Source organism: Podarcis cretensis (genome assembly GCF_951804945.1).
Source record: "Podarcis cretensis genome assembly, chromosome: 2".
Lineage (NCBI taxonomy): Eukaryota > Metazoa > Chordata > Lepidosauria > Squamata > Lacertidae > Podarcis > Podarcis cretensis.
The window spans coordinates 109188547-109211558 of NC_137171.1; the positions used below are offsets into that span (position 1 = coordinate 109188547).

The window sequence follows — 23012 nt, forward strand, 5'->3', positions numbered from 1 at the left end:
GTTATATACAGTTGGGGCGGGGGGCGGGGGGAGAGAGACGGCCATTCTCATTCCCTCCAGGGTAAGGGAAGCACAACAGCTGTACCAATAAATGGTAAGAAACTGAGTGCATCTGAAAAGGCAAGTTTGGGCAGAAGATGAGTCCTTTGTTGAAGAGTGTTGACCTTAAGCAGTTGCTCCCGAACTGCTCTGCCAGCTTCATTCTGGTGGTCCTTCGCATATCTGGTTGAAGAACAGCTGCAGAACACATCCGCCGCATTAAATACACATTTAATTGCCTATTTTATCTCTTGCATTGTGCAGTCTGAATTCAACGGGGTACAACAGATGAGAAAGCCAACTCCTAGGGGCCAAGGTCCGCTTGTCCCATCCCCCCAGTAAAATATTTGAGGGGGCCGGACCCTCCAAAGTTGATGGGCATTGCAATTTAAACGGTGTGTACATTCGGTCATGTGATCAGTTATGCGAAGCGGGGCTTACCTGCCCCCCCCCAGTATTTTATTCAAGTTGGCACTCCTGAAAGAAGCAATTAAAAATACAGCTGAAAACCATGCAGTGTTTGGCACAGCACATTGCGACTGGTACAGCAGGCAAAATACTTGAGTGGCCTGTTAAGACCCTTGGCAATTTTTAACGAAGGGAGGGGGGCAAATTTGGGGACGCTGGTGTAAAGTGTTTGTGCTTGTGGCTTTTTAAAGCTTGGCAGAGGAGTGGGTCGAAAACACAGATCTGCTGGCTGATCTTTTTTTTAAAAAAAAATTATTAAAGATTTTCTTGTTTTACAGAGGCTGATCTGTGGTTGATCAGATGGCAGTTCCAATTGCTTAGCAGCAAAATGACAGGGTCTCCACCTATATCAGGCTGCTGAAGCGAAGAAAGCAAGTCGGTCTTCTCTGTAGGAGAATGTGCTCAGAGGCATTCTGTTCACTCATAGTAACTCTTCCCCTTTCCTGCCTGGCTCTGTCCCGTAACCCAAAGGTCTACATATCAAAGTAAATCAAGAAGCTCAGAGTCTGCCCACTCCTAAGGGGTTAATGGAGGGATGGGGAATGTGGTCCTCCAGATGTTGAACTTCCAACTCCTATCAACCCCAGCCAGCAGGATTGGTGGTCAAGATGGTTGTAGGATAGCTAGATCTGGAGGGGAACAGGTCTCCCCTTGCAATAAGCACGAAGGGATGCTCATCATCTGCTTTTGCAAAAGGCAGCTGACGGGGGGCAGTAAAGAGGTCTATAAAATCAGATGGGGCCTCTAATGCCAGGGCAGGAACTGTCTGAATGGGTGTTATGCATCACTCACTAGACCTTAAGAAAGCATGGGTGAGTTGCATTTCATGGACTTGCATGGGCGTAAGGGTCAGACGGTAGCAGACCTGTGTAGATTGAATCTTTAAAAAGGCTGTTCTGTTTCAACTACCAAAAATTCCGCAGTCAAAATCAAGCAACGTTGGCATACAAACACGTTTATTCTGCTTTCAAGGTTCAGATTTAAAACAATTGTTCGTAAGGGGAAGAATCGAAAAAGATGGCTGGAAGGACATGGAACAGAGAAAACAGGAAGGGAGTGGCAGCTGGCGGAAAGTTATAGCCCAGGCTGTGCTTACAAAAAATAATAAATATTAAAGTGAGATGTATTTAAAGTTTTGCATGAAGATCATACAAACTCTTGCCAAGAACAGTTAGATTCTGTGACCTGTGTAAAGTATGCACATTAGGGCCATTGCATTATCTGATTTGGGTTGCAATCCAATGCACATTTACCTGCGAGTAAGTTCCCATTGGGATGCGGGTGGTGCTGTGGGTTAAACCACAGGGCCTAGGGCTTGCCGATCAGAAGGTTGGCGGTTCGAATCCCCGCGACGGGGTGAGCTCCTGCTGCTCGGTCCCTGCTCCTGCCAACCTAGCAGTTCGAAAGCACGTCAAGGTGCAAGTAGATAAATAGGTACCGCTCTGGCGGGAAGGTAAACGGCAATTTCGTGTGCTGCTCTGGTTCACCAGAAGCGGCTCAGTCATGCTGGCCACATGACCCGGAAGCTGTATGCCGGCTCCCTCGGTCAATAAAGCGAGATGAGCGCTGCAACCCCAGAGTCGGTCACAACTGGACCTAATGGTCAGGGGTCCTTTTACCTTAAGTTCCCATTGACGTAAATGAGGTATACTTTTGAGAAGACACGCTTAAAATTACACTGCACATTTGCTGGACAATTCACATTATTTTATTACAGGTTTATCCCACCTCTCCCAAGAAACACAAGGTTCTCTCTCTCCCCCATTTTAGCTTCACAATGATCCTGTAAGGTAGGCTGAGAGACAGTGACTGGCCCAAGGTCAGTGAGCTTCATGCCTGAGTGGGGATCTGAACCCTGGTCTCTCAGGTCCAAGTCCGACACTAACCATTACACCACACTGGCTCTCTAATCCCCCCCCCCAAAAAAAACGGTGTCCTGATAATAAATCAGCAGGTGGTGGTTGTTGTTGTTTTAAAAAAACTTTTAAAAACACAAATCAATGTTGAAACTGCAGGTGACAAGAACAGGCAGCAGAGGCACTTTCCTCCTGAGTGACAGCAAACCTCTTCCTAGTTGATGCCTGCTTTGTGTGAGAGATCTAAAAACAAAGTTAATGTTTATCTTTTCTCTCAGCTAATCATTCCTTTAACTTGCTGCTTCCAATTAAAATCCGGAATAGGGGACCTGTGCTTCTCCAGCTGTTGTTGAACTCCCAACTCCCATCAACTTATTTTTTATATATTGTGTGTTGTTATTCCTGTACGTTGCTTCAGGACTCCTTTTGTGTGATGTGGTACATCATCATCATCATCATCATCATCATCATCATCATCATCATCATAATTATTTATACCCCGCCCATCTGGCTGGGTTTCCCCAGCCACTCTGGGTGGCTTCCAACAAAACACTAAAATACAAGAATCTATCAAACATTAAAAGCTTCCCTAAACAGGGCTGCCTTCAGATGTCTTCTAAAAGTTTGGTAGTTATTTTTCTCTTTGACATGGAACTGATTTTGAATTGCTGGTTTTGAACTGGCGCCAGTCATCACAGTCAATGGTCAGGAGTGATGGGAGATGGAACACCATTTGGAGGGTCACAAGCTTCTTCCTGTTCTACACAATATTCAGTTTCTGCTTTTTGTGGGCAGCAGCAATGGAACGGGGGTTGTACAACACTCCAGCTTCACCCTCCGACCCCTGGAAAACTTGTCGCTTGCAAAGATGCCCACTTCTGTCTCATCGCCGCACAGCATGAGGACTAGAACGTTGGCTTGCTTTTAAATGAAAGCTGAATTTATGAGGCGGGATTTCTACACCTAAACCAAACCTTTTGCAGCGGTGCTGAATATACACACAGCATCGTTGGAACACCTGGGGCTCCACCCCATGCTTTCACCTACTCCCTGTTCTCAGATTTCCAAATTACGTACTTCTCCGACACCACTAGGGCTGAACAACAACAAAACAAAAATGCTCTTAAAAAAATAATAGTGCTTCTCAGCATGCAACGTGCAGACACACTGCTCTGGGTAATTTCTTTTAACCACTCACGCAAAACCTTTGTGTGTATATCCATTTGCAGGCATCATTCCACATATAGTGGGACCTCGGATTACAGACGCTTCAGGTTACAGACTCCGCTAACCCAGAAATAGTACCTCGGGTTAAGAACTTTGCTTCAGGATGAGAACAGAAATTGCTCAGCGGCAGCGGGAGGCCCCATTAGCTAAAATGGTACCTCAGGTTAAGAACAGTTTCAGGTTACTGGAGTAAATATATGAACTATTTGAAAAGTAATTGTGATGAACAGATTACACTAGTAGGATTGCAAGAAGTTTTGTAAAGTGGATTATTTGAAATACTGCAAGAAAGACTATGAAGAGAATTATTAGTTAAGGATAACTAAATGCAATATAGAAATTAAGAAAGGCAGAATAAGTGATAAAGAACGGAAAATCATCAGAGGTGTTGACGGAAGTCTAAAATATTGTATAAGACGAGAAGATATGCTGTATGTTGGAACTGATATGTATGTATGTATATATATGTGTGTGTGTGTGTGTGTGTGTGTGTGTGTGTACAGTTTCAGGTTAAGAATGGACCTCCAGAACGAATTGTTCTTAACCCGAGGTACCACTGTATTTCAAAACCGAATCAAACTTTGGGGGAAGCCGTGACTGTTTAAAGTGATATCATAGTGCTTTCAAGGTATGGAAAGGTAAGGAGCACATGTCCCTTTGATGGGTCCCTCCCTCAGTGGTACAACCCAGTTAGCAATACAGTGGTACCTTGGTTCTCAAACGCCTTGGTACTCAAACCTCTTGGTTCCCAAACACCGAAAACCCTGAAGTAAGTGTTCCGGTTTTTGAACATTTTTTGGAAGCCAAACGCCCAATGCGGCTGTTGGCTATTGTTTCCAGGGCGCCTGCACGAATCAGAAGCTGCACCTTGGTTTTCAAACATTTCGGAAGTCATACGGACTTCCGGAATGAATTAAGTTTGGCACTTTTGTTTTAGCTATTTGTTTTGCTTTTTTGTTTTTGAGGCTTTTTCGGTTAATTTTTTTTTGTGACTATGTGGAACCCAGTTCAGCTTACTGATTATTGCTGCGGAAATGGATAAAAGCCCCCCATCCAAACAATGGCTATCATCAGTGCAGGTAAGGAATTTAAAAAAATTTCATTTTTTATCATCTGCAACACTTATTTATTTTATAATACAGTACATTGATTATTGCTTTCATTTTATGGATCAATGGTCTCGTTAGAGAGTAAAATTCATGTTAAACTGCTGTTTTAGGGGTTGTTGTTAAAAGTCTGGAATGGATTAATTAATTTTGCATTTCTATGGGAAAGTGCGCCTTGGTTTTGGAAAGCTTTAGTTTTGGAACGGATTTCCAGAATGCATTAAGTTTGAGAACCAAGGTACCACTGTACTCCTATTTTTTCTTTGCTTGTGTCCTCTTGGATCTTCTTCATTCTAGGGTGCCAGTGGTTTAATCTGTGGAGGGAGAGGGTCGTTCTGAAAGTTGGACATGACATGTTTCCAGCCTCTGCCACACTGTGACACAGCTGAGTCCAATGAGACCCCCTTGGCAACCAGAACCTGAACTTGCAATACGAACAATTCAGTGGGTCCCACTTCCTTCCCTGTGTCACGCAACTTTGGCTCCTCAGCCCAACTTCAGCTCTTTAACTAGGAGTAAGGAACTTTATCCAAGCCACGCCCACCTGCCAATCACCAGGTGTCATATATGACATCACATGCAGGCACATAAAAAGACAGCTGGGTAGGGCCATAAACGGCTTCTGAAGCAGCAAAGATCAGTTGGTTGGCAGTACCTCAAAGCACAGTACAGGGTCCCTTGCAAAGAGCTCTGTGTGGTGCTTTGACGTGCCAACAATCAACTGAGTGCTGGGCCTTCAAAGCACCGCATCACGTGATGTGGGCTCTGCTCACCCATCACATTTGGCCCATGGAGGTGTGGGGAGGCAAGGCAGATACGGACCAGCTACAGTTGGTTTACTGGGTAAGGGGGGAGTGTTTAAGTGTTTCTGTGTGTGAACAGCAGAAGGGGAAGCAAAATGGGAATGAGATTTGCACAGCATCGATCAAGGGGGGTTAGTAGTGGGCATGTGAGCAACTGGCTGAGTCCAGCTTCTGGCAGGGGCTGTCAAACTCTCGGCCTCTTGCCCCAAACCGTTTCCCCCTATGGTCCTCCATGCATCACCAGCAGATTTGGCCACCCACGGGAAAGGGCCAATGGGATCTAGTGGAGACGACCAGACTTCCTGCTGCTCCAGCAGGACCCTCCTTTCTCTGTCCCCTTCCCACCATTCGGGCACGGCCGTTTCCAGCGATGCATCATCTTGGTTGCTCTGCGGCGGGCATTGGTCTTTGGAGACCGCGTGAGCACGCTGGTGCCGGTTGCGGTGGGAGCTACGGCCGAAGCACTTCCCGCAGTAGGCGCACGGAAAGGGCTTCTCTCCGGTGTGCGAGAGCTGGTGGCGGTCGAAGTGCGAGCTCCAAGCAAAGCCCTTGCCGCAGACATCGCACTGGTAGGGCTTCTCTCCACGGTGCAACCGGCGGTGACGTTCAAGCACCGCTGCGCTGCTGAACCCTTTCCCGCATTCGGGGCACCGGTGAGGCTTGGCCTTGGTGTCGTGGAGGCGCCGGTGGGTGGCCAGTGTGGCACCGACGGCAAACGTCTTGCCGCACTCCTCGCAGCCATGGGGCCGAGCCCCGGTGTGGATGCGCCGGTGCCTCTCCAAGTGGGAGCCCACCGTGAACCCCCGGCCGCAGTCCCCGCACTCGTAGGGCTTCTCCCCAGTGTGGATACGCCGGTGCCGCTCTAAGTGCGAGCTCCACCCGAAGCTTTTGTCGCAGTCCGGACACTGGTGAGGCTTCCCACCGGCGTGGCTGAGCTGGTGTTTGGCCAGAGAGGCAGGGTCCCGGAAGCTGCGGGCGCACTCTGGGCAGGAGTGCGGCCTGCTGCTGCTGTGGGCACGTTGGTGCTTGAGGAGGGCGGAACACCAGCTAAACCGCCGCCCACATTCCGGGCATTGGTAGGGCTTTTCCCCTGTGTGGACACGCTGGTGTTTGAGCAGGTTGGAGCTCTGGCTGAAGCGTTTCCCGCAGACTGTGCACGGATAGGGCCGCACCTCGGCCTCAGCCTCCTGTTCCTCCGCTACCTCTGCATCCTCGTGCTCCAGAGGCGTCTGAGTAGCTTTGTGCTTGAAGCGCTGAGGCTGAGTGATGTGGTTGACCCGCTTGCCGCAATCCGCACATTTTGAGGGCGGCGCCTCCTCCGGCAGAGCCGCCCCGGCGTGCGTTCGCCTGTGGCGATCCAGGTGTGAGCTCCAGGCAAACGCCCGTCCGCACTCGGGACACTTGTAGGGCTTCTCGCCGGTGTGGATCCGCCGGTGCCGCTCCAGGTGGGAGCTCCAGGCGAAGCTCTTCCCGCAGTCGGCGCACTCGTGGGGCTTCTCTCCGGCGTGGCTCTTGCGGTGCCGCTCCAGGGCCGCCGGCTTGCTGAAGCACTTCCCGCACTCGGGGCAGCGGTTGGGCTTCTCTCCCCCCGGCGCGTGGGTCCGCTGGTGGGTCAGCAGTGTGGAGCTGACGCTGAAGCTCTTCCCACAATCGGGGCAGTGGTATGGCCGCTCCCCCGTGTGGGTTCTCTGGTGGATCATCAGGTCGGAGCGCTGGATGAAGCCTTTCCCGCACTCCTCGCACCCGTAGGGCTTCTCTCCCGTGTGGATCTTCTGGTGTTTCACCAAGGCGGACTTGTGGCTGAAGGTTTTGCCACACTGGAGGCAGTTTTTGGGGTTGTGGAGGGCGGCAGGAGGAGGGGGCGGGGATGAAGGCGGAGCGGGGGGCAGGGGGCTCTCAGCCAGGATGTTACTGCTCAGATCAACATCCCTGGGACTCTCGGAGTCTTCTGCTGCCGGCTCCACCTCTTTGGGGTCCTTCTGTGCAGGAAGATTCTCTTCCTCCATGTTGCCACCAATGGCTGGAGAGACAGGAAGAGGAAAAAGGAGGAGTCAGAGTTACACAAATAGGCCTGAATATAGGTTTGATGAGGTGTTCCACAGGGCAGGCGCCACCACCGAGAAGGCCCTCTGCCTGGTTCCCTGTAACCTCACTTCTCACAGTGAGAGAACCGCCAGAAGGCGCTTGGAGCTGGAACTAAGTGTACTCAGGAACTATGTTCAACTTCTAATATCACTTCTCCCTTTGTGCTGTGAGCCCCCACCCCTTGACTGCCTGTGCACCCCTCTCTCAGCCAGCTGCTGAGTTTCCCCAGGCACTCTGGGCGGCTTCCAATCAAGTGTTAAAAACAATACAGCATTAAATATTAAAAACTTCCTTAAACAGGGCTGCCTTCAGATGTCTGTTAAAGCTAAGATAGCTACTTATTTCCTTCACATCTGAAGGGAGGGCGTTCCACAGCACCACTACCGAGAAGGCCATCTGTCTGGTTCCCTGTAACCTCACTTCTCGCAGGGAGGGAACTGCCAGAAGGCCCTCAGCGCTGGATCTCAGTGTCCGGGCTGAACGATGGGGGTGGAGACGCTCCTTCAGGTGTACAGGACTGAGGCCGTTTAGGGCTTTAAAGGTCAGCACCAACACTTTGAATTGTGCTCGGAAACGTACTGGGAGCCAATGCAGATCTCTCAGGACTGCTGTTATGTAGTCCCGGCGGCCACTCCCAGTCACCAGTCTAGCTGCCAAATTCTGGATTAATTGGAGTTTCCGGGTCACCTTCAAAGGTAGCCCCACATAGAGCGCATCTCTCCAAGCGGGAGATAACTAGAGCATGCACCTCTCTCGTGAGACAGTCTGCGGGCAGGTAGGGTCTCAGCCTGCGTACCAGATGGAGCTGGTAGACAGCCGCCCTGGACACAGAATTAACCTGCGCCTCCATGGACAGCCCATGACTCACCTGGAAGGATGACTCCTGGGTCCTGCAGGTCAAAGGTTGTCGCCTCATCTCCTTGTTCCAATCGGGATAGCAAGTCAGGCTTAGACAGCGGAAATTCTTCTCAGTTAAAAAGATGGTTGAAAAGATTGAGGGGTGGGGGAGAGGAGGGAATACAGCTTTAGTTCAGCTTATAAATCAACCACCGCCACCCATATCTCAACCATTTTTAGGCCAATGTGGGCAGGACCTCCCGCTAAATCTACGGGTGATTTGAAACAGATCAGTAAGCGTTGTTGACTCCCCATGTTTTAACAGCAGCAACAAACCCACCACCCGCCCCAATATTTGGCTTCTGAAACTAAGAATGTTTGGGTGAGGAGCAAGGAGACCAAGAATTATTTTTTATATATAAAGATTGTGAGCTCAGTGTCGATACTGAAAGCAGAATATCGATCTGAACTGTGGAAACCCTCTCTGTTTACTCAATGGTCAGGGAACTGAGCTTTGAACCTGTTTATTCTCATGCCATATTTGTGTGTTCACTATGCAAGCTCAGAATTCCTGAAAGTCTCATCTCTTTTCCTTTTCTTTTAAAAAAAGCCCGGGCTCTCACGGTTGCAAAGAACTGGAAATTCTGCAGTGAATGAGTCTGTGTAACTTGAAAGCTGGCACACAAACAGAAATCACTGCTGTACCAATTTAGCACTTCTTACTTTTAAGCTGACAGCAGCAATTACACCAAGCAACAAAATCATAAACGTTTTGGCACATCTCTTCTCACTCCTGCCGCCACCCCGAAATAAATATGAACATTGCCATATACAAAATGGAGTTCATCTCCCCAGATGGCATGCAGAGAGGGCACCACTCCCTTAGCAACAGACTCTGTGAAGATGTGTGCCAACCCCCTGAACCCCCACCCCACCCCTGTAATCTGGGTTTTTGGGGGGAAATGTGAATTTGAAAATAACCTGGGGAATTTTCCTATGCAAATAACCCTAATCTGCATAAGGCTAATTTCCATCAGAACCATTTTCAGCTTGCATCGGAAAACGTTCCAAAGCCCTAGAGAGTGATCTTGATTAGCATACACATTTTATTTGTATTTAGTAAACAAAGCTGAGCAGTTTGACGATTGCCTAATACTGCATTTGTAATTAGTTTTCACGATTGAACTTATGAAACAGAAGACTTCCCGCAGAAGGAAAAAACACACATTTTGGAGGTTTTCTGCTTCACGTCACTGGCTTCCCCCTGTAAAAGTTTGTGGGCGGAGGAGAGGAGGAGGCAGCCAACATCGTCCTACCAAGTGCCATCAGCGTCTCGTAGCTCTCCTGCATGACGTCGTGGTACAAGGCCTTCTGCCGGGGATCCAGCAGCACATACTGCTCCATTGCCACCAGCAGCCGCAGCTCAGACAGATCGCAGCCTCTGGAAGAACAAGCAGCAGGTCCCATTGGCCAAACTCCAGGCAAAGGAAGAACTGGAGCAGGGCCGGATTTAGGTTTTATGAGGCCCTAAGCTACTGAAGGTAATGGGGCCCTTTATATGCCCAGCTGTCCTTTGTCAACAACAAATTGTTACTGTTTTTTGTGTTGAATATATGCTATATGAGGGACGCGGGTGGCGCTGTGGGTTAAACCACTGAGCCTAGGACTTGCCGATCAGAAGGTTGGCGGTTCGAATCCCCGCGACGGGGTGAGCTCCCGTTGCTCGGTCCCTGCTCCTGCCCACTTAGCAGTTCGAAAGCACATCAAAGTGCAAGTAGATAAATAGGTACCACTCCGGCGGGAAGGTAAAAAGGCATTTCCGTGCGCTGCTCTGGTTCGCCAGAAGCGGCTTAATCATGCTGGCCACATGACCCGGAAGCTGTACGCCGGTTCCCTCGGCCAATAAAGCGAGATAAGCGCCGCAACCCCAGAGTCGGTCACGACTGGACCTAATGGTCAGGGGTCCCTTTACCTTTACCTTATATGCTATATGGTAATTGATGGACCTAAAGCCATTTGCACATAACAAATAGGAGCTTACATAACACAAAATGTTGTTGCTGTATGTAGATTTTATTTCATTTGCTTTTTCTCTTATATTTTGGAAATGTACATCCAGTTGTTGTTTTTCCTTTAATTTTTTTGGGGGGGCCCCAAGAGAGTGGGGCCCTAAGCTATAGCTTGTTTAGTTTATACGTAAATCCGGCACTGAACTGGAGGTTATGGGCAACAGTAAGCAAATGATGACTTGATTTCACAATACACATTTTAGACTGGATTTTATTGCAAACTGTCTCAGGTGCCTTTGCTGCGAGAGGGTGAGCAATACCTTTGAATGGGTGGGTGTATATATGTATTTGTCTTATTTCATAAAATTTATACATTGCTTCACTGTAAAAACAACCCCCCCAAAAAAACAGAATAAAACGATACAATTTTTGGTAAAAACAACTACTGAAAACATTTCTTAAAGAATTAAAATCTGCCTGTAAGCTAAAAACACATATAAAAATCTCACCAATCTGGGTAGCCTTGCCTGAGGAAAAAAAGTCCTTAGCAGGCGCCGAAAAGAGCACAATGGAAGTACTTGCTTGATATCAAACCAGCAGAGAGTTCCAAAGTATAGGTGCTACCACACTAAAATATCTAATTATTATAAATGCAGGGTGAATATTTCTGTGGCACCTGTGGCAGTGCCCGTTCCACAGATGGAAGCAGCTAAGTGGGCATATTTGGGGGTCAGGTGAGCTCAGAAGTCAACTGCTCCTAATAAGCTATTGAGGGCTTTATACACCAATTAGAACACCTTGAATTGGGTTAAGCAGCAATAAATAGATATACTTCATGCTCATACATCCTCATTCTTTTCTTATGGGGGGATGGAACCCCTTCAGTTCCATGACACAAACAGGTACAAGCTCACCTGCTTCTGTCACCATCCCTTATTACCTTTCCAATTTTCTTCCCCTGTCAGGACTCAGGGATTCGTTTAACTGCCCGGCAGCCAAACATAATATCAAATAAATAGGATCTTCTCTGTCTCGCCTTCTTGTGACACTTTTTTTTTTTTTTAATCTTCCTCCCCTCACACACCTGTGAAGTTGTTAGTAGGTCCGGCCGGGGGAGGAAGGAGCAACCTTCTCACGTGGCTGCCAAAAGAACAACACAAAACCCCCCTGTGCTGAAATAAAACAGATGTAATCCCTAGCGGAAACGCTGCTGTCAAATAGGGATGTGTTTTGGGCTATGCTTTGAGGGCTATGTTCAAATTTAAAAACGCTGAAGGATATAACTGCAGGGTTTCCCCTAAGCTCCCCCCACCCATTTTCTGGTGGTGCTGGGTTTGGTTTCTGAATCGCACACCCCAACAAAACGCGCTGTGTCGTTTTGCAGCACACGCCAGAGCAAGCATCCAAAGAAAGCGGTGCTTCTTGCAAGTGGGTTTTTCGCCCCACAAACGCATCGTCGGGTGGGGGGGGGGAGCTGTGGAAAAGAGGGTTCCCTCCCGAAAACGCAATCATGTCTGCTGTTTTTCAAGTGCCCCCCTTCCCTGCCCCCCCTATTGATCAGATGCATAGATTGATCGCGAGGGGAAATCCCCCTCTGCCTTGTGTTTGCTGCGTAAAAACCAGCACCACCACCGCGCCTCGGTTGGAAAGGGAGGCTTTAAAATGGAGGCTCAAAAAAAGAGAGAGACTCTTTTCTCTTCGTCTTTCCCTTGAACACATCTGCTCCGTTTTCCCGATCTCTTCTGGGTTACCTGGAGTCTCCGGCTGCTGAAGGGTTAAGGGCTGCGAGCGGCGCCCGCGGCTGCTGCGCCACGAGGCTGAGCCCGGCCAGCGGCAGTTCTCCCTCCAGTCGGCCACCCGGCCGAACGCCGCGCTTCGCCGGGAGCAGCAGCCGCGGCTGCCTGGTTGCTAGGGGGGAACCCGCCGCAGCTGGGGTGACCTAGGAAGCTCAGCCCCCTGATATCCTGGGTGGGAAAGAATAGAGAGCTTGGGAAAGGCAGGGAGCGAGATCCCCTCCCTCAGCTGTAGCCAGAGCCCTCTGGTGGTCGTGCCTGCGACGCCTCTTCCTCGCCTGCTCTCCTTGCGCCAGCCAGATCATTCCCCTCCAAAAAGAGAGAGTTAAAAGTGGTCTCCCAAATACTGTGCTGACTTTAAAAGCCCTAAATCGCTTCCGCCCTTTATACCTGAAGGAGCGTCTCCACCCCCAGCTCGGACATTGAGGCAGTGGCGTAGTGTGGGGGTGCAAGGGGGGCCGGCCGCACCGGGCGCAACATCTGGGGGTTAGGGTTAGGGGGCGCAAATCCACGGGTTAGGGGGTGCAAATTACTTGCCTTGCCCCGGGTGCTGACAACCCACGCTACGCCACTGCAATGAGGTCTAGCGCCGAGGGCCTTCTGGCAGTTCCCTCACTGCGAGAAGCGAGGTTACAGGGAACCAGGCAGAGGGCCTTCTTGGTAGTGGCGCCTGCCCTGTGGAACACCCTCCCACCTGATGTCAAGGAGATAAAGAACTACACAACTTTTGGAAGACATCTGAAGGCAGCTCTGTATAGGGAAGTTTTTAACGTTTGATGTTTTCATATGTGTTGTAAGCTAACCAGAGTGGCTGGGGCAACCCAGCCAGATGGGCGGGGTACACATAATAAAATTATTGTTGTTATTGTTGTTATTATTTTTATTATGCAATACCTACATGGTTTGTAACACACACAAAAGATCCATAAAAAAGAAGCGGGCAGATGCATTCAAATCAAAGCTTTTCCAAACCACATAGTAATTTACAAAATGCAAAAAGACACATCTGCCAAAAGGCATGAAATGCAAAAAGAACGTAGACTTGAAAGCTCTTCCACACAGAGGACATTTTAGCCATTGCCCTAAGAGTGGACTCTCTCATTATGTTGAACAAGACCTGAATGTCTAATGAAGCCTTTGCCGCAGTCGAAGCACTGATAGGGTCGCTCGCCTGTGTGGGTTCTATAATGATAGACGAGTTTCATGCGCTGATTAAATCTTTTCCCGCAATCAGGACACTGGAATGGCTTCTCTCCAGTGTGAAGTCTCTGGTGTTGGGTCAGGGATGATTTCACTCTGAAGCTCTTGCCGCAATGGGGGCACTGGTAAGGCTTCTCCCCTGTGTGGATCCTCTGGTGACGCACAAGAGTTGATCGGGCTTGGAAGCTCTTGCCGCACTCATGGCATTTGTGGGGCCTGTTGGCTGTGTGACTCATCCGATGCCGATCAAGGGTTGATTTGCAAGCGAAACTCCCCCCACACTCCTTGCAAGCGAAGCATCTTTCTCTTGCGGTAGAGGCAACATGTTTAAAGAGGACTGAACTATTGCTTAAGGTGTTTTCAGAGGGATTCAGTTCAGTGAAGATCTCTGAGTGGCCTACAAAGTCAGAGCTGAAGGGGGGCCATTTTTCACATTCAGGCCACGTATAGGACGATTTTCCTCTGAGGTCACTTTTCTCGTACCCTGATGTGCTTGGGTATGTTTCCCCAGGCCAAGTAGAAGTGTAGTCAACCACTTCTTGGTCGGTTTGTAAGTGGATCTGTGGATCGTGGTTTTCTTCCAAATTGCTTCCAAAATGAAATGCGTTTTCCTCTTCCTTCCATGGATGCCTTCCTTGCTGATCGCTTTGTTGTGGCCAGTACCAGCTCACATTATCCTCATCTTCCTTCATAGGCCAGGAAGGAATCTCATTCCCTTCGTCTTTAGGATTATCCTGCCAAAACTTGCTTTCTGAATTTATTTCCACCGTAATGATATCTGGAATAACAACAACAACAACAACAAAATAGCATTCTACCATTGGACATTCTTGCATCACAGGCAATTGGCTTAGATGATCATCAGGGTCCCTTCCCATTCTATAATTCTATGACCCAAACAAAGGTGAAAGTTGGGAGATTCAGGACAGACCAAAAAAAAGTACTTATTCACACAACGTACAGTTCAGACTATGGAATCTGCTCTCCCCAAGAGGTAGTGAAGGCCACCAAACTGGACAGCTTTAAAAGAGGATGTTATGTTCTGAGTTGAATAGGATCCAAAAGGCAGCAGTCTGATTGGTCCTAGAACAATAGGATTCAGAATGCAACAGTCTGATTGGTCCTAGAACAATAGGGTCCAGAATGCAGCAGTCTGATTGGTCCTAGAACAATAGGATCCAGAATGCAGCAGTCTGATTGGTCCACAGGAGCCACCCAATCCAGCTTCAGGTGGAAGTGAATCTGCAGCCTGATTGGCCTACAGGAGAATCCTGGAATTAGCCAATCATGTGGGGCCCATTGTGTAAATAATGTATATAAAGCAGACATTCTGGGGGAACTTCCATTCCTCCTCACCACTATGAGCTGAATAAAGAGCATGAAATCCACTCTTGACTCCGAGTATATTTCAGAGGATTAGCCAAATTCATGGAGGACAGCGCTATTGATGATAACAATGGCTAGGTTCTGCCTCCACTGTTGGAGGAAATATACCTTCTGAGGGCCAGTTGCTGGGAATCACAAATGGGGAGATTGCTGTTGCAATCAGGTCCTGCGTGCCTCTTTTCTTATGGGCATCTGTTTGGTCACTGCAGGGAAAGAGGATGCAAGACTTTGCCCTGTGAGCATTGTGGCTCTCCAAGTCCTCCAGCAGAATCCTTTCCTCTTCCCTTAAAGCTGCAAATTCCGGGGACTGAACCTCAGCCCCCCTGCCCAGCAAGTGTGCCCAACCGCTGCAGTGCATTGAAGACAACATGCGTCAGCGACAAAGGAGCAGAATATGGTGCCTCTGAGTCTCTAAAACTAAGAGATGGCCCTACATAACACAGGGGGAATACTGCTGAGCCAGAGGTAGCTGGTGGGTTGGAAGGCAGGGAGGCGGATCAGTAGGCGGAGCCAAGGAGAGGCGGAGCCAACTCATTCCAGTGGGGTCTCCCAATTCTTCTCCATGCTAAGTTCTACAAGGGAAACTCAGACTTAGGCAGGGGAAGCTGGCCGGCACTGCTGCCCTTCTAAGTCCGAAGGCAAACACATGGCGGTGTGTGTGTGTGATGGAGGGCAGGCTGTAATTGGTGGGGCAGTGCCTCCTCCACCCTAATGGACCAGCTCCCAAGGATTCAGAGCCCTCCTAGCTCCCTCTGTTGATCCTTTGTGAAGCAGCCAGGACAGCCCAATATTTCTTCTGCATCAGTGCCATAGGTGGTATCTTTTATTTTTATTATTTTCCTGACCCTTCACTGTAAGATCCCCAGGGTGGGTTCCAACAATATCAAGTTAAGGTAAAGGTAAAGGGACCCCTGACCATTAGGTCCATCGCAGATGACTCTGGGGTTGTGGCGCTCATCTCGCTTTATTGGCGAGGGAGCCAGCATACAGCTTCTGGGTCATGTGGCCAGCATGTTTAAGCCACTTCTGGCAAACCAGAGCAGCGCACGGAAACACCGTTTACCTTCCCGCTGGAGCAGTACCTATTGATCTACTTGCACTCTGACGTGCTTTCAAACTGCTAGGTTGGCAGGAGCAGGGACCGAGCAACGGGAGCTCACCCCGTCGCAGGGATTCGAACCGCCAACCTTCTGATCGGCAAGTCCTAGGCTCTGTGATTTAACCCACAGCGCCACCCACATGTTTTATTCTTATTATTTTCCTGACCCTTCACTGTAAGATCCCAGGGTGGGTTCCAACAATATAAAGATGCAATATTCAAATCCGTTAACAGAAACCTGTAAAGTTTACCACTCACTTTGTTTGCAAAATGTCATTGCTTTGTTTTTCAATTGAGGATCTGTTTGCTGCCCTGGACTCTCTGGGGCAGAAGGGAGAATTATAAATTCAATAACTAGGTAAGTAACTAAAATAATTTACCTGGACTGGTAACAGTGCAAGTTGAGACTGGATGTGTGGATTCAGGCTGTTAAGGTCAAAAAGAAAGTGAGTGAGTGACAAGCACCCCTTGCACTCCTCATTTATCTCCTCTCCCAAATCCCTTCCCTCTTTTCCCCAAGGTTTGCTCACCTGTATGGATGCTAGGATCCCTGTTTCAGACTTCTTAAGACTGGCAGCTTTTGTTTGTGATGTGTTGCTGTCTGACAGCTGAAGCACTGAAAAAGCAATGGTGATCTGTACGGACAACTGAATTCTACCTTTTGGCTCAGGAGACCCCAATCCAGGTTGCATAAAGGTAAAGGCAAAGGGACCCCTGACCATTAGGTCCATTCGTGGCCGACTCTGGGGTTGCGGCGCTCATCTCGCTTTATTGGCTGACGGAGCCGGCGTGCAGCTTCCGGGTCATGTTGCCAGCATGACTAAGCCGCTTCTGGCGAACCAGAGCAGCGCACAGAAATGCCGTTTTACCTTCCTGCCGGAGCGGTACCTATTTATCTACTTGCACTTTGACGTGCTTTCGAACTGCTAGGTTGGCAGGAGCAGGGACCCAGCAACGGGGGCTCACCCGTCGCAGGGATTCGAACCGCCGACCTTCTGATTGGCAAGTCCTAGGCTCTGTGGTTTAACCAACAGTGCCACCCGCGTCCCTAATCCAAGTTGCATAGCGGTTAGCAATTAAGGGACATGACAAAGCGAGCGGTTACTCAGCTGATGAGTATGTGTATAAGAGAGAAAGAAGAATTGTTTCATGCATGATATGTAATCCACATCTCAACTTTGCTAAAAAGCATGCATCAACAAGTCCTCCTTCACTGGCTGAGTTGTTTGCATCCAGCCACAAAGGGAAGGCAAGAGTTCTTACCCATTGATGATGACCCGCTCTCATCACTCTCCTCCATGACTTTCCAGTAAAGGGTCTTTTGCCTGGGGTTCACTGAAGTCTGCTCACTTTCAGAAAGGGATGCCGATGGCTCCTCAAAGTTCACTGGCAGCTGAAAAATGTTCACACCTAAAGATTTGTTTGCTGTACAGTCACAGTAGAATAAAAGTTCAGATTCCTGAAAACCAGAGATTGGTTTTTGTCACTGTAATTGGAACACATTTCTGGAGCTTGTGGCTTTGCAGAGAGTTTATGTGAGGCTTATAGCGGCCAGAAGGAAAAAATATTTTCATTTTCCACCAGCTTTAACCAGAGCAAAATTTCTGACCCACATTGTCTAGCCAAGGTGTGGACAATCTTTGACCCTCCATAACAGTGTTTCCCAAACTTGGGTGTCCGGCTGTTTTTTTGGACTTCAGTTCCCATCATCCCTGACCACTGGTCTTGCTAGCTAGGGATGATGGGAGTGGCAGTCCAAAAACAGCCGGAGACCCAAGTTTGGGAAATGCTGCTCCAGATTATGGGTGTAGCCAAGGGGGGGGGAACTGCCCACCCTAGATCAAGTAAAACAATAGAAATAACTGACCAATCACATTGGTTCTGCCCCCCCCAACGAAAAATCCACGCTCCAGAACTACAACCTCCATCATCCGTGGCTATTGGTCATGGTTGTTGGGGCTGATGGGAGTTGCAGTTCATCAACATCTGGAGGATCAAAGGTTCGTCACTAATAATAATAATAATAATAATAATAATAATAATAATAATTTTTTATTTATACCCCGCCCTCCCCAGCCAAGGCCGGGCTCAGAGCGGCTTACAAGCAATAATAAAAACAAGATGAATGATTACAACTTAAAAACAACAATAAAATACAACATTAAAATAATGGAACATTAAAATATTAAAATGTAGCCTCATTGCAGAAAAAAGAAAGAGAGGGAGGGAGGGAATCAAATTGGCTCCAAGCCAAAGGCCAGGCGGAACAACTCTGTCTTACAGGCCCTGCGGAAAGAAATCAGATCCTGCAGGGCCCTGGTCTCATGAGGCAGAGCGTTCCACCAGGCCGGAGCCAGAGTTGAAAAGGCCCTGGCTCTGGTTGAAGCCAATCTAACTTCCTTAGGGCCTGGGACCAATAGGGTGTTGTTATTTCTGGACCTTGAGGCTCTCCGTGGGTCATCTGGCTTAGCCCAATACGGGTAGACAGTATTATAGATTTTGAGTAACCAGAATTAGTCATTGCACAAATCCTTCAGCATTCGTCACCTCGACGACGACTTCAGCTGGTTCTTGCTGTTGCAGGGCAGCCTCCACCATGCGAGCAATCTCTTTGCTGCTACTGCTGCTCCCCGGCCCTCTAGCTCTCAGGCAAACTTGCATCTCCTCTGGAAGCAGAGACAAGAATTGTTCCAGGACGATCATATCCACAATCTGTTCCTTGGTGCGTTCTTGAGGGCGCAGCCATCGATGAGCAGCATCGCTCAGGCGGGACATCGTCCCCATAGGAGTTTCTCCATGCGGGACAATGGTCTGGCGGAACATCTGCCGATGAGATTCCTGGCTGGCCAGACACAACGCCTTGGTCTCCGCAGGAGTGCCAGCTTGGTCCGCCATCTTAGATGGGGGACATGACCGAGGAAACTTTCCAGGGAATAGAGAGGCTGGAAGGAAAATCTGGCTGCTCAGAGGCCCAGCTAGAGCCATCGTTGTCCCAAGGAAAGTCCTAGCCTGTGAAATAGAAATTACAGAGTCTTGAAGTCCTCTTGAAATCCCAGTGTATGACACAATCCTAAATTTACCTCAGTTCCCCAGAAACACTAACTGCTACACATATTTCCATCTTCCATTCTTTGAAGGATGAAATGGTATATAAATGACCTTAATAAATACATTTTAAAAAATGAGTGTGTGTAAAAGTCTGTTTTTTATTCCTGTCTTGACCTCAGCCCTTCACCTGAAGGACACTGTTCTCTTAAGAAAAGGAGATGTCAACAGATACATAGCTTTCCAAAGGCAAATGGCTGAACTCCTGTGCTGCACAATTTGCATGACAATCAAAGATACTCACTTTATAATGCATTGTATGAAAGGCCACTTACTTCTCTTTGCTTCTTATTGCCTTAAGGGGATTGCCTCTAAGGAGGGGAGGCAAAGTCTGGGAGGCAGATAACTGCCATGACTACCCTGTTGTGGCAGGAGATGTAAAGGATCACAGCGTTTTACTTTGCATTAAGAGAGACAAAGAATCTTGCAGCACCTACTTCAAAATCAGTATTTAGGCCAGCCAAAATGTCACAAAATAATGGTCAAGTTTTCAGGTTCTCCAGAACTCTGCTTCAGCCTAATAGTTTACGATTAGCAAGGAGAGGGGAGGAAAAGAGTTGGCGGGTAACGATGCTATGGATTCTGCATTTTCAAAAATTTCTAAAGTTTATTTGATTTGATTTTTTGCTTTAAATGACAATGGCTTTATTATGCCCACTTGGTTTTAAATTAGTCTATGGATTTTAGCAGTGCTGGCTCCCAACCATTTGATTTGTATAGTGCTCGGGGAGCTCTTTGATTAAGTGGTATATAAATTTCCTAAATAGAGGGGCACAGGTTTACAGCTTTCCTCTAGCCCTGAGGGCATTATTTCCGATCTGCATAAACAAGCATAAGCTTTGGAAACAGGGCGAGCAAATTAATTTCTCATCATATAAAGGATCTGGAGCAAATGGAAAGAAACAGCAGGTGTTTGTTGTTGTTGTCCCGTCCCCTCCCCCCCCCCCCCCGCCCCATGGTACAAAATCTTTTATCTATATTTGTTCTATTGAGTCTTACCTGGAGCAAGAAGTTCAGAGGAATCCTGAGCAGGGTGTTCACCTGCTGATCTCTCTACTGCAGGAGGCTCTGGGAAAGTCTTCCACCTTCTCACACAATCCCATGAAACTAGCATCCAGGTGTAAGGAAGGAATAATCAACTAGAGGTTCGGCCTCTTAAATAAAACTCCTTTCATTCTAGCCTGGTAACACAACCCCCATGCACTGCCCTCTGGTGGGGAGAAACTTAAATGACCCCCTACCTGACTGGGATCACCTCTTCTGTTAAGGAAGTAGGTTAGTCATCTGACTGTGGAGATGGTGGGAGCCTGGGCTCCTTTTGTGCCTTTAACAGTAGCTTGAGCTGAAAAAGAAAAATCAGCAGGGGAAGCTTTCCATAGCAGAGATAAACCCAGCCCCTGAATCAATCTGCAGCTTCTCCTGACCGGAGGAAAGAAGCTGGAACATTAACTATGACAATCTTTCCCCAACTTGGAGCCAGCCAGATGTTTTGAACTACAACTCCCAGTGCCCCTGATGGGAGTTGTAGTCCAAAACATCTGGATGGCCCAGGTTGGGGAAGGCTTCATGGTGACACTGAGGGCTGGAGGGCCTCTTCCCTCCCCATCCCCTTTATTCAATTTGCATCATGCCAGTTAATAATAATAATAATAATAATAATAATAATAATAGTAGTAGTAGTAGTAGCAGTAGTAAATACCCCACCCATCTGGCTGGGTTTCCCCAGCCACTCTAGGCAGCTTCCAACAAAATATTAAAATACAGTAATCCATCAAACATTAAAAGCTTCCCTAAAACAGGGCTGCCTTCAGATGTCTAGTCTAGTCTAAAAGTCTAGTCGTAGTTCTCTTTGACATCTAATGGGAGGGCATTCCACAGGGCGGGTGCCACTACCGAGAAGACCCTCTGCCTGGTTCCCTGTAACTTGGCTTCTCGCAGCGAGGGAACCGCCAGAAGGCCCTCAGCGCTGGACCTCAGTGTCCGGGCAGAACGATGGGGGTGGAAACGCTCCTTCAGGTATACCTGGCTGAGGCTGTTTAGGGCTTTAAAGATCAGCACCAACACTTTGAATTGTGCTCGGAAATGTACTGGGAGCCAATGTAGGTCTTTCAAGACCGGTGTTATGTGGTCTCGGCGGCCGCTCCCAGTCACCAGTCTAGCTGTCGCATTTCTATCCCACTTTCCCTCCAAGGAGTTTGAGGCTGCACACCTGCTTTCCCTTCCTCTATTTTATCCCCGCAACAACCTTGTGAGGTTGGTTAGGTTGAGAATGGGGGGGGGGGGTTGCCCCAAGCCACCCAAAGCAAGCTTCACAGTGGACAAGTGTTCATGAATTGGCAGGACGAGAGAGAGGAGGAAGGGGTGTAGCCACAATTGGCACACACCAGGGCAAGGTGGAGGAGAGGTGGGTGGGGTGGCTGGAATGTACTCACAGGGCGGCAGAGGATGGGCTGAGAGTTAGTGCCCAGGAACCAGAGAAGCAGGACCCGTAACCAGAGACAAAGGGGCCCCTGTCTCCACGAACTTGGCCGGCTCCAAGGGGAGCAGTGGGTGGGTGCTCTAGAAGGCTGAGGCAGGCATGGACCCACAGCCCAGCTCCCTAGCTAGCCAGGTGGGGCTTGTTAACTCTGGGAAGTGTGTGATTCCTCAGCTGGAGTAAGCTTGGAACAGGGGAGGGTCACCTGTTCCTCATCAAGCCCCAATGCTGCAATCAGCTTGCAAAATACAAAAGGGAAGCTGTGCCTGCTCAACCGCCCATGTTGATGGATCTCAGCTTAGATGTTCCAGGAGTGCTACGGAACTGTACTTTTTGGGAATGCAGACAGAAATCTCTAGGTACTTGCTGCCAGGTATAATTAGGCATTTGAATCCAGGTCTCCTCAGGTCGCCAGGCAGGATCCTCTAATGAATATACACCACAAGCTTTCTAATTGGACTTTAAGGCAGTGTTGTTGTTTTCCTGGGGGTGCTCAAGGGAACGCAGTGCCAGCACCTCCCCCCCCCCAAAAGAAAAGCTTTAAGGCAGGCATGGCCAAACTTGGCCCTCCAGATGCTTTGGGACTACAATTCCCATCATCCCTGACCACTGGTCCTGCTAGCTAGGGATCATGGGAGTTGTAGGCCAAAAACACCTGGGGGGCCGAGGTTGAGGAAGCCTGTTTTAAAGCACTATGATGCCATTTTAAACAATTGTGCCTCCCCCCCCCCCAAGATTTCTGGTAGTTCTCTCAGAAGAGGCAATGAGCATTAAGCCACTCTGAGAAATTTAGCTCTGTGAGGGGAATGAGGGGTTCTCTCTCCCGACAACTTCCAGCACCTTTAGCAAACTGCAGCTCACAGCAACGCTGGGTTTAGGGTGGTTCTCCCTGGCACAGGGTGCCAAGCTGATGGGGCGCAAAATTGAGAAGCTCCATAATTTAGGGATGCCAAATTTTGGTGCCATATTACCAAAGATTACCATGGGTCCACCCCTGCTCCCAGAATGCTTTGCGGAAAACAATGGCTGTTCCAAGTGGTATCATAGTGCTACAAATGTATGGTGTGAACGTGACTCAAGTCTGTAGGCCGCTCCCTCTCCTCCTCCCCTTCTTGTTATTCTTCTCCTCAAACTGTGCCTAAACATTATAGGTGCTTTAGAGATGAATAAATATCTGCACATCAAGCTGTTGTTAAGAGGCGCAGTTTTAGTGGCTGATGGGAAAGTTGGCAATACTACATGGACGGCCTCTGCTGGGACATATCTTGCTGTCAGGAGCTCGCTCACTCTGACTGTTGCATTTATAGTGCTGTTTGTTCACCCTCTTTATCCCAGGGAAGTCAACAATATCTCTCATCTGCCTCACCAGCCTATAGGTGCCCAGTCGTAGGGTGACCCCTGTCTTCCAGGCAGAAGCTTCTAACTGTAAGGAGCGCTGGGAGACAGGCGACACTTTCAGGCTGTGCTTTTCAACATGGCGATAAAAGTGAGGGAGAGGACCTCCCTCTTTTGGGGGAAAGCTG

The 23012-nt window shown here is 48.6% G+C and overlaps 2 protein-coding genes and 1 long non-coding RNA gene across 4 annotated transcripts; 1 reads left to right on the top strand and 2 right to left on the bottom strand.

The window, feature by feature from the left end:
* The first annotated feature begins 1439 nt into the window (after positions 1-1439).
* Positions 1440-2417, top strand: LOC307209220. The gene is made up of 2 exons (XR_013835438.1): positions 1440-1791; positions 2153-2417. It is a non-coding gene; the product is annotated as an uncharacterized lncRNA (long non-coding RNA).
* A 1631-nt stretch (positions 2418-4048) lies between these two features.
* LOC307208073 (uncharacterized protein) lies at positions 4049-9832 on the bottom strand. The gene is made up of 3 exons (XM_079962441.1): positions 9738-9832; positions 8453-8548; positions 4049-7519 (listed from the first exon to the last, which is right to left on the bottom strand). Exons 1-3 carry the CDS (start codon positions 9823-9825, stop codon positions 5622-5624), a joined length of 2082 nt encoding a protein of 693 aa, XP_079818567.1. The 5' UTR covers positions 9826-9832; the 3' UTR covers positions 4049-5621.
* Positions 9833-12892: 3060 nt separating this feature from the next.
* LOC307208603 (uncharacterized protein) lies at positions 12893-20376 on the bottom strand. Of its 2 annotated transcripts, none has more exons than XM_079963383.1 (6): positions 19258-19535; positions 18456-18917; positions 17172-17301; positions 16439-16524; positions 16289-16334; positions 12893-14201 (listed from the first exon to the last, which is right to left on the bottom strand). In XM_079963383.1, exons 1-6 carry the CDS (start codon positions 19267-19269, stop codon positions 13306-13308), a joined length of 1632 nt encoding a protein of 543 aa, XP_079819509.1. In that variant the 5' UTR covers positions 19270-19535; the 3' UTR covers positions 12893-13305. The 2 variants fall into 2 exon arrangements, with proteins under 2 accessions (XP_079819509.1, XP_079819510.1); XM_079963384.1 differs by lacking the exon at positions 19258-19535 and adding an exon at positions 20013-20376 and having other exon boundaries at positions 12894-14201.
* Positions 20377-23012: the final 2636 nt, after the last annotated feature.